At 41.9% G+C, this 11,709-nt stretch overlaps 1 protein-coding gene across 1 annotated transcript in view; it reads right to left on the bottom strand.

Annotated features, from left to right (window-relative positions):
• KIFAP3 (kinesin associated protein 3) overlaps positions 1–3,007 on the bottom strand; it is a 113,110-nt gene extending 110,103 nt beyond the window's left edge. Inside the window, exons 1-2 of the mRNA XM_015832032.2 lie at positions 2,871–3,007; positions 1,802–1,933 (exon numbers count right to left, since the gene is read on the bottom strand). Of these exons, the coding sequence (XP_015687518.1) occupies positions 1,802–1,933; positions 2,871–2,902 (164 nt within the window). The 5' untranslated portion in view covers positions 2,903–3,007. The remainder of the gene's footprint in view (positions 1–1,801; positions 1,934–2,870) is intronic.
• Between the last annotated feature and the right edge of the window lie 8,702 nt (positions 3,008–11,709).

Below are 11,709 nucleotides of genomic sequence, written 5' to 3'. Positions count from 1 at the left end.
AGAGAGAGAGAGAGAGAGAGAGAGAGAGAGAGAGAGAGAGAGAGAGAAGGGAAGCGCAAGTGCCTCTCTCTGTCTCTGTCTCTGCAAATGGCGGAGGAGGTTGGGAGCCGCAGGAGAACACTCAAAGAGCCACATGCAGCTCCGGAGCTGCGGGTTGCTGACCTGTGTTCTAGTCCAACCCACTGCTCAAGCAGGAGACCCTATACTATTCTGGACTAATGGTTGTCCAATCTCTTCTTTAAAACCTCCAGTGATGGAGTACCCACAACTTCTGAAGGCGACATATTCCACTGGTTAATTGTTCTGTCAGGAAATTTCTCCTTAATTCTAGGTTGCTTCTCTCCTTTGTTCTTGTCCTGCCTTCTGGTGCTTTGGAAAATAGGTTGACCCCCTCTTCTTTGTGGTAGCCTCTCAAATAATGAAACACTACCATGTGTCCCTAGTCTTTCTTTTTGCTAGACTAAACATACCCAATTCCTGCAAGCATTCTTCATTTGCTTTAGTCTCTAGCCCCCTAATTATCTTTGTCATCTTTTTTATACTCTTTTCAGAGTCTTTACATCTTTTTAAAATTGTGGCGATCAAAACTGAATGCAATATTCCAAGTGTGGTCTTACCAAGGCATTATAAAGCGGTACTAACACTTCATATGATCTTGATTCTATCCCTGTTAATGCAGCTTAGAATTGCATTGGTTTTGGTGGCTGCAGCACACTGCTGGCTTATATTGAAGTGATTGTCCACCAGGACTCCTAGATCTCTCTCACAGTTACTGCTATTGAGTCAGGTTCTACCTATTCTATACTTGTATTTGCCTAAATGTAAAACCTTACTTTTCTCACCTCTGAATTTCATTTTGTTAGCTAGGGCCCAGTGTTCAAGTCAGATCCTTCTGGATCTTCAACCTGTTTTCTGGGGTGTTGTCTGCTACCAGCTTGTGTTGTCTGCAAATCTGATGAGTTTCCCTTCTATTACCTCATCTGAATCGTTTATGAAGATATTGAAGAATACTGGGCCTAAGACAGAGCCTTTGGGTACCCCATTGCTCACTACTCTCCATGTAGATTTAGTTCCATTAAGGACTACACATTGAATGTGGTTTGTCAGCCAGTTAGGAATCCATCTGGTGGTGATGCTGACTATCTTACATTTTTCTAACTTACTAAGAAGTAGATTGTGGTCTACTTTGTCAAATGCCTTACTAGCAATTAGAAAAATCTAGCAATTAGACTTTAAACCACAATTTAGTTAACCATGCTAAACCATGGCAAAATATGGTATTCAAACACATACAAAAGGAAAATAAACACAATCAGTTTGTGCAAAAAGGGCTTGCCATCATAAAAAATAAGATTATTTTTCTTTTATTAAAATAAAGCAGCAAACGTTTTTTTCCTAGGAAAGTGGTAGTTAAATCAAATATATTAAAACTCTGTTTCTTTTCACGAGGATAAATCAATCATTTAACATGAAATAATAAATTCATTTTCTTTCTTTGATATTATGGATCTTGGTTGCAATTGGAAATGTGCTATATTAAACATATTTTGGATCTCTTAATAAAATATTTGAGGGCATAGTAAGAACTTTTGATGCATTTTAAATGATTTTAAATAAATATAATGTACTTGACATCTTTTCTTACTAAATGTATAAAAAATATAAAATTGAATTAAGACTTTGGATTTTATTTTTCTAATTCAATATTTAAAAAAAGACTTTAAAGACAAAAACATTAGCTATCCAAAGTGTTTTATCAAAGGCTTTTGAACAAAGGTTTGCTTGAATATTGTAAACTTACATTTTTTGACATTCCTTACGCTCTCCCAACATAGGATCTCCCATCTCCCCAAGAATTGTAGCTTCCACTTCATAGTGAACTATAAGTGCTTTTTCTGATGGATGTACATCGATATTTCCTCCTTTTACCTTTCTGTTAAGTAAAAATTAAATACTGAATAAAAAACCTACAATTTTATGTCGGCTAAGCACAGAAATAAAAACATTTTTGAGTATTTTTCCAGTTTGCAGTACTTCACAAGTTTGAACTGATCAAGATAATCTATATTCTGTTTTATAAAACAGCTGTAACATAAGCTTCTTTCTTATTACTTCCAGCGTGTGAATTGTGGAAGTTTAAAAGAAATGAAACTATATTCCACCAAAAAGCAACAGAGATCATCTCTAACATCAGTAGAATGGCCATTCCCGTGACAAAATATAAACAGGTGCAATATATTATTTTCTCATTATAGTTGTGAGTGACCTCTTCACTGTTCCCCTTCTTTGCGTTCATTAACAGATTCAACTCCTTTTCTTTAAATAATACAGAGTCCAAAGTGGCCGCTGTACTGGTTTATTGGGAATGCACGAACAGCCTTGGAATAGCTTCAAAGCCAGCACCTGCATTATGTCATTACATTCAGTGGACTAGACACCAGCAACTTTGCCTAGGATGAAGCGGTCTGTTATCCACTAAAGGTCATCCCCTGGAGAAGCTCTCGATCTGGGCTCTCCTCTTGGCTCGGGGCTCCAAGAGACATAGCAAAAAGCTAAAACGACCGCAAGGGCAATACGCCCGAAAAGTGTACGCTAGTGTCGCCCAGACCGATCCCACTAGGGCCCTGTCCCTTAATATCACTCAGCTACTGGGCTCTGCTAGGCACTAATCCGAGCCTGGTGCAGCTGAACACTTTCTGAAAAGCCAGCCGCTTTCCTGGCAGAGGCATCCGTCTCCTTCTGCCATTTTCTCCAGCAGAAGAACCGCNAAACCCCCCCCCCCCCCCCCCGCCCTTCTCGGCCTTCTACTCTTATTCTCGGTTCAATGCCTTGCTCGCTCTCCCGCTCCACTTTGGCGGGAAAACCATTACCTTTTGAGGTACCGAGCATCCTCTCCCTGCATAGCGTCGACGGTCAACCGGAAAGAAGGAAGGGAAGGATAGGACGACCGCCACCAAAGCCGAAAGCCAGGGATGGGATGGGATGGGTTGGGTTGGATTCCGTTACCAAGGGAGAAAAAGCGACCCGTGCTGCGCAGGCGCAAGTCGCAACACGATGCGCAGACGCAAAGGGATTCTATAGAGAATACCCATCTTGGAGGCGGTGCGTGAAAAATAGAACGTGTAAAATTCGCTGCTGTTTGTAAAATTGGAGCTTTCGTATCTGAACTTGAACTTTAAAGTTTTTAGTTTTTGATCGTGCCTAGGCTGAATAAAAATGCTGAATATTAAAGATACTGTACAGATTTTTGACTTTTCTGCGAGAAAAGTCTAACATCCTTTGCTTTTTAAAATTTCTTAATTTAGCCATGCAGTATTGACATTGAACACATGATGATTAAAAACAAAGACATAATTTAGTAACACTAGTGAATTTGATTTTCACTATATTACATGCTTTAATGTGTAATATCTACACTTACACTTCACGATTTAAGTTTTTCTTAAATTAACTGCTTAATATTTCCTACATCCAAACTCTAGAAGACAGTTGATTTTAGGTAGAATAGTATTTCCTGAGATAGACAAATTACCTGCTTTTTAACTCATATGTACTGTATTGTGGAATGTAAACACAGAGCTTAGAGAAAGTATACAGTGAGGGAAAAAATATTTGATCCCCTGTGATTTTGTAAGTTTGCCCACTAACAAAGAAATGATCAGTCTATAATTTTAATGGTAGATTTATTTTAACAGTGAGAGACAGATTAACAACAACAAAATCCAGAATAACGCATTTCAAAAAAGTTATAAAATGATCTGTATTTTAAGATTTCTGGCTCCCAGGTGTCTTTTATACAGGTGAGGAGCTGAGATTAGGAGCACTCTCTTAAAGGGAATGCTCCTAATCTCAGCTTGTTACCTATATAAAAGACACCTGTCCACAGAAGCAATCAATCAGATTCCAAACTCTCTACCATGGCCAAGACCAAAGAACTGTCCAAGGGTGTCAGGGACAAGATTGTAGGCTGGAATGGGCTACAAGACTATCGTCAAGCAGCTTGGTGAGAAGGTGACACCAGTTGGTGTGATCATTCACATATGGAAGAAACACAAAGTAAGTGTCAATCTCCCTCGGTCTGGGGCTCCATGCAAGACCTCACCTCGTGGAGTTTCAATGATCACGAGAACAGTGAGAAATCAGCCCAGAACTACACGGGAGGATCTTGTCAATGATTTCAAGGCAGCTGAGACCATAGTCACCAAGAAAACAATTGGTAACACACTACATCATGAAGGACTGAAACCCTGCGTGCGGGCAAGGTCCCCCTGCTCAAGAAAGCACATGTACAGGCCCGTCTGAAGTTTGCCAGTGAACATCTGAATGATTCAGAGGAGAACTGGGTGAAAGTGTTGTGGTCAGATGAGATCAAAATTGAGCTCTTTGGCATCAACTCAACTTGCTATGTTTGGAGGAGGAGGAATGCTGCCTATGACCCCAAGAACACCATTCCCACCATCAAACATGGAGGTGGAAACATTATACTTTGGGGGTGCTTTTCTGCTAAGGGGATAACTTCACCGCATCAAAGGGACGATGGACGGAGCCATATACTGTCAAATCTTGGGAGTAGTAGAGAAATGACTATTCTGAGCCACCTAAGCCCCACCCACCCCACTCATTTTGCACCCTCCATGCATGAGCTCTGATTGGCTGAAATAGAACCGTATTGGCATAAATGACACCCACACTTTGGGAAATCTCCACACCCTCCACAGATGAGTAGTCCCATAACATAAATTTGAAAACCCACTAACATTTTCTTATATATAAAAACATATCTACAGTAAAGAAATATTCGCTTCCTACCCTGAAGTAGATAATGAAAGACAACAGTATCAAAGGCGTATCGACTATGAACAAACCAGAAATCTTGAAACTTCTCATTGAAAGAGGACTTGTTCCTTCTGAGGCTCTCGCGAAGCCTCAAAAGGTCGTGAAAGAGATTGACCCAAATACGAGTTCCTTAAATCGATCCGCCATAACCCGAGGAAGGTGATAGTTAAAGATATAAAAAGCAGCATTGTGACAGATTATCCTTCGATTTGGAAGGTTAGCCGCATAATAGGTTGTGGACAGATGACTATAATGTACATCCAAAGAAAACTGTATAAGAACAAGTACAAAATAACACTTGATCCACAAGGCGATAGTTAAAGATATAGAAAGTGGTATTATGAGATGGTCTACCACATCTCATAACACAAAGTTGAAATCACATTAACTTTTTTTCTCCGCTATATAAAAAGAGTCCCTATAATAAAATGGATAACAAAACCGTTCGTGAGTTGTGTATTGTTGCAAAACAACAAGGATTGTCGGGCTACAGTAAACTCAGAAAGGCCGAGCTGATTGCTCTACTTAGTACACCTACAAAACTACTATTCAATGAGCCAATTCCAGATATACAGGTTGCTCCTATTACGTCAGGGCCTGTTTCAATTACTAAGAAAGTTTACAACAAGGTCAAATCTACAATCAACCTATTTGCTGATTAGATTATTAACTATGTGCCTAAAGAACCAAAGAGAGTTGCAAATGAAAAACTCGAAGTGCTCAAAACACGAGTCAATTCTATGTTCAACAAGCTTTACAAGAACAAGATGCGAGTCAGAGAAAGTAAGATGGTAATCAAAAGATTTGCAAAGCAATACGTTATTGATGGTATCGAAGGAGTCGATGCTATTCCATTTCTAAGAAGGGCAAGAAATGAAGTTTTAAATCTGTTGGCTAATAATTGTATGATAAAATTTAACTTGGTTCTTTATTGCGAGATGGAGCACGTCAATATGAAAAGAGGACGAGTTATCAACACTGTTGCTCCATTTCTTTCAAACACAAAAGTTGTATTAGAAGCAACCAATGTTGGCGAACTATATAGCAAAGCGTTTGAAAAGATAATAGAGTCAATGGCAATGTTTCAGATATGAGGCAGTAATTGGAGGTTCAAGACCGTGCAAAGGTTAGAGATAAACACTGTTGCATACAAACCAGTAAAGGGTAAATCGTACATTCCGCTTCCACCTGTTTTGGAGAACAAAAAGGTGATTGTTAACATGAAGAATGAAGACGACCAATGCTTCACGTGGTGCATGACACGAGCATTGAATCCAGTAGACCATAAAGCTCATTCCTACAGAGTAACAAAAGAATTGAGGAAACAAGCCGAGAACCTCAACTGGACAAGTATCAATTTCCCAGTTGCTGTTGATGAAAATATCATCGGTAAGTTTGAAAGAAACAACAATCTCAGTGTTAATGTCTTTGGATATAATACACTTGTATATCCATTGCATATGTCCAAACACCAGGGTGAGAATGTTGTTGATCTGTTGCTTATTTCTGATGGCATCAAGAAGCACTATTGCTGGATAAAAAGCTTTAACTGATGGTAAAGCAAACAGAAAAATCACTCAACTCAGTGCATTATTGCAAAAGATGTTTGAGTGGCTACTGATTGATAGAGGCTCTTAGGAAACACGAGTAGTGTTCATTGCACTGAGCCATGAGGATAGAAGTCCCAGAACCCGACATGACGCTATCTTTTACTCACAACAGATCAATGAGGATACCGTTTGTAGTGTATGCAGATTTTGAATTGTTTATTAAACCGATGGATACATGCAATCAAACCCCAAAGAATCTTACATGAACAAGTATCAGAAGCACACACCAAGCTCATTTTGCTACCATATCAAATGATAAAGTGTATTCACAAGACCCTGTGGTATTCATCACTGAGAATGAAGACAATGATGTGGCACAGATATTTGTCGAATCGCTTATTCAAAACATTAAGGATATATATCAACAGTTTAAGTTTCCAAAAAGGATGATATTTACAAAAGACGATGCAAAGAGATATGTCGCGGCTACTACGTGCCACATATGTGAACGTGAGTTGAGTGGTAAAGATAAAGTTTGTGATCATTGTCACATTACAGGAAAGTTTAGAGGCGCGGCACACAATAGGTGGAATCTAAATTTCAAAGTACCCAAGTTTTTCCCTGTAATATTCCATAACTTTTCCGGGTACGATAGCCTCCTATTCATCAAGAAGCTCAGAGGCGACAACAGTGAAAACATAAAGTGCATATCAAACAATGAGGAAAAATACATTTTGTTTAGCAGAGATGCTGTTGTTGACAAGTTCGTTAATAAGAAAGGAAAAGAAGTGCTCATTAAGCAAGAATTGTGATTTATCGACAGCTTTAGGTTTATGGCCACAAGTCTCGATACTTTAATGAAGAATCTTTACAAAGATCAGTGCAAAGAATTGACAAAGATGTGCAAGCAGTTTGATCTTTTGATGAGGAAAGGAGTTTATCCGTATGATTATGTGAATTCTATTGAAAAGTTAAGTAAAACAAAAGTAAAATCATTTTACTGCCTCCAAAGTCTGCGTTCTATTCAAAACTGAATGACGCAGAGATAAGTGACAAAGACTATGCTCACGCGAAGGAGGAATGTATGTAGGAATATTGGTCCCAATGACCCCTTCCAGTCACAATTTGATAAACCTGTGCCACGAGTTCGGGATTCGCCGATCCCTCTTTCGGCCACCCTACGCCAAAGGTGGTCCATTCAGATTCACAGAATCTTTTTAATATGGCTGGATTTGGTCTTGGGTATCCATAATCCCTAGAAAAACCCTTTTTAAAGTTTGCCAACATACACTGGAGTGGCGTCTGACCAACGCCCTCCTTAGTCTGTTTTCCTCCCATTCTACCTTAAAACACTACCACCGACCTGTGGTGCCGAACGTTCCAACGGTCACTCAGCAGGAAATGCGATGGTTTAACCACCCACACAATCCTACCTATTGAAGACTTAAGGACGCTGCCTTGTCTTCTAGGGGTTGATCAGTCCCCTCTTCTGATCCAAATGGGATCAGGTACCCCTTTTTATAATACTTGCCTGCAGGCATTCCAGACCCTTCTGTGGATTAAAAGACCCATCTGCTCCCCTCAGTGGATCCTTGACTGGAATGCTTTGCTGGTGGTAAGCTCCCTCTCTTCCCATCGAGGTCCCCCCGTATTCAAAGGCCACGGAGCTGGCTTGGAGATATCACCGTTAGGAGAGGGGTTTCCCCCAGGCCAGTCCGTCTGGCAGGTCAATGGCCTCTTCATAAGAGTCCCATCTGGAGGTGCCACAATTCTTGTGGAAAACGAAAGGACTCTTACGAATTCCAGAGGGGTTTAGCAGAGAAGTTTATTTGCGCAGGTTCAGAAGCATAAAGACAGGCAATTCTGAACAAGGAGGGCGGGATTAGACTTCAGTTTTATACTATCCTTCTTTCAGGAACAAAGGACTACACATTGTAATACACATTGTAATACATTAGGATCGTTTCTCACGGGCATACAATGGAAGGTTTTGCTACATACAAAGTATCTATGTGCAATGTGCATTTGGTTAGTCACATATTACTGACACAGAACTTTCCCAGTGAATTTTCCCAGTGATTATGCATTACATCATTATTCTAGCAATTATGCAGACAAATCATTATTCCAGCAATTGTTCATTTTACTACATTAAAAGGGTCACCACCTCCGATATACACTCCTTGTTCGTGGCCAGCTCAAGTTACAGATTTTCCATTTTAGTCTCTAGGGAGCGAACGATGGCAAACAGGACAGATGGAAATGGAGCTCCATGTGGATTATCCCTCAAATTAGCTTGTATTCCTGCACGACAACCTCGCCTCCTTTTCTTTTTCTGATCTTGTCTCTTCCATCTTTTCCTTAAAGAGGCCTCACTCCTTTTCACCCCTGGAGAATGCTGCTGCCGCCACCAACTCCTCCAAAAGCCTCTCTCCCATCCTCTGGGCCTGCCAACAGCCTCATCCAGTTCCTTTGCTCCATAAGCCCCGGGACCTCTCCTTCTCTGCCTCCTTTGGAAACAGCCCTTGTTTGCAATAGAATCCGTTGCTGGGCCAGCAGTCAGATCTTGCTGCCAGCAGAACAATTTCAAACAGCACCAACGACTTTTAATGGTCTCACCAACAGTTCCGAAACAGTTAGAAACTCGCCATGCCAGCAAAGATTGTCAGTCGTATGTTGTATGTTACCTTAGTTTCACCACATTGCTCAAACACATCAAAACCCCCCTGATCATGTGGCCCACATCCCCCAATATCCCTCCCAGAACTCCTCACCTTTATCACTCATGATAAAGCAAGGAATACGTGGTGGAGTCAGCACCATCACAAAACAATACGCGCATGCAAACAACAAGTACATGGGCAAAGTGTTTGATAAGAGTAAGCCTTCTTCATTCATTATGCATTTTGATGCAAACAACTTGTATGGATGGGTAATGAGCAAACTGCTTCCAGTTCGTGAGATTCGATGGATTGAAGAAACAGAACTGAATGACTGGAAAAATATTACAAGTGAAGATGGAATTGGTTGTATACTCGAGGTTGACTTGGAATACCCAAAAGAATTACACGACCTTCACAACAATTATCCATTGGCCCCAGAAAATATTATTCCTGAAGGATCAAAAGTGCAAAAGTTAATATCAAACTTGAGCAACAAAACAAAGTACATCACATATTACAAAAACCTGAAGCTTTACAAGAGTCTCATGTTAAATATCACAAAAGTTCACAGCGGAATGGGATTCAAAGAAGAGGTGTGGCTGAAGAAGTACATTCAGGGCTTTTTTTCTCATAGAACGCCCAGAACGGCGTTCCGGCACCTTTTTTGGATGGAATCTTGTAGGGTAGGCAAGGCAGGTTGTATGACGTGTGTGAGTTCCAGCACTTTTTTTTTTTTTTTTAGAAAAAAAGCACTGAGTACATTGATCTCGGTTAGTCACTGGCATGTACATTGGACTGCCAATGAGCTTTTGAGGACCTGAAGGCCCTCTTCACAAAAGAGCCTGTCCTAAAACACCCCAATCCTGACCAGTTGCAACGTAGCGGTTGGGGCGGTTCTGCTACAGATGAACAAACAAGGAACGCTACAGCCCTGTGCCTATACCTCCCGAAAGCTGACTAAAACTGAGCGGGCTTGATATGGGAGAAGGAGGCCTTTGCTGTACGATGGGCATTATCGACCTAGCAGCATTTCTTAGAAGGAGCCAAAGAGCCCTTTGAGGTTTGGACAGAACACAAGAACCTAGAAGCCTTACAGACACCATGGTGCCTATCTCCGAAACAAGTTCGATGGGCGCTGTATTTTCAAAGATTCCGGTTTTGGCTGAAATATGTGCCGGGGGGCAAGAATTTCATGGACGATGCTCTATCACGCATGCCCCAGTACAACAGCTGATGGGAGGAAGTGGTGCAGGCCATTATGCCTCCCTACACACAATTAGCAGCCCAGGTAACCACATGTAAACCTGCAGATGAGTTGGTCCAGGAGCTGCAAAGAGTGGGGCGGGTCGACCCGTGGCTTCTGGAGTATCAAGCACTCCTGACCCAGAGGGAGGGGTTAGCATGGAAGGGCAACAAATTGTACGTCCCACATGAATTTAGACTGAAGGTGCTGTGGAAGTGCCACGATGTCAAGCAGGCTGGCCATTTTGGGTTTCTCAAAACCTTGCACCTGGTGAAGCGCCAATTTTGGTGGCCCCAGATGAAGGCAGAGATAGAGACATACATAAGAGACTGCCCCGTGTGTGCTACCACAAAGCCTTGCACAGGGAAGCCCCCTGGGTCATTGCAGCACGTGGCGGACCCATCACGACCGTGGGAAGACATAGCCATGGACTTCATTGTAGAACTGCCAGAAAGCAACAGCTGCATGGTCATGTGGACAGTGGTTGAACTCTTCTCCAAACAAGCCCACTTCATCCCATGCAACGGATTGCTGTCCACCCAGAAATTAGCAAAGATATTTGTATCACAAGTTTACTGCTTGCATGGGGTGCCCCAGCAAATAATATCGGACTGGGGGGTGCAATTCACCGCACACTTTTGGAGGGAGTTTGTCCGCTTAATTGGGTCATCCCAGGGGCTTAGCTCGGCCTTCCACCCAAGTACCAATGGGGCGGCTAAATGAGCCAATGCGATGGTTGAACGGTACCTGTGATGTTATGTCTCATACCAGCAGACGAACTGGGTGGACTTATTGCCATTTGCAGAAGTGGTGTATAAAAACGTGGTCCACAGTACCACTGGATTCACCCCTTTCCAGATGGTCCAAGGGGTGGATTTTGTCCCAAATCCTCAGGGGGGGTCCTTTCCCCATGTCAACCCCAAGAGTGGATAAACCGCATACAGGGGGCCTGGGGGCCTGTTAAAACAGCATTAACAAAAGCAGCAGAGGCATATAAAGCCCAAGCTGATAAGAAACGGGCTCCCCACAAGCCATTCCGGGTGGGGGATATGGTGTATCTGTACACTAAATACTTATGCCTGAAAATGCCCTGCAAAAAGTTAGGCCCAAAGTTTATAGGACCATTCCCGATAGTACGAGTAATTAACCCGGTTACTGTCAAACTGAAAGTGCCCCATCTCTTGGGGAGAGTGCACCTAGTATTCCATAGTAGTTTGCTAAAGCTGGTGCAAGGGTCCTCCTTGTGGCCTGTTACATGGTTACTGGGTCCTGTCGTAGGGGATCAATATGAGATTGATGAGGTGTTGGATTCTTGACTCCACCAGGGTCAATTGCAGTACTTGGTACGCTGGAAGGAGTACTCTGCCACAGACACACCGTCAGTGGGAGAAAAAAACATAAAAGCCCCTTGTTTGCT

This window comes from Protobothrops mucrosquamatus, unplaced genomic scaffold (assembly GCF_001527695.2).
Source record: "Protobothrops mucrosquamatus isolate PMUCROS unplaced genomic scaffold, P.Mucros_1.0 scaffold_294, whole genome shotgun sequence".
NCBI classification, from domain to species: Eukaryota; Metazoa; Chordata; class Lepidosauria; order Squamata; family Viperidae; genus Protobothrops; species Protobothrops mucrosquamatus.
This window is presented reverse-complemented; position numbering and strand designations above follow the sequence as displayed.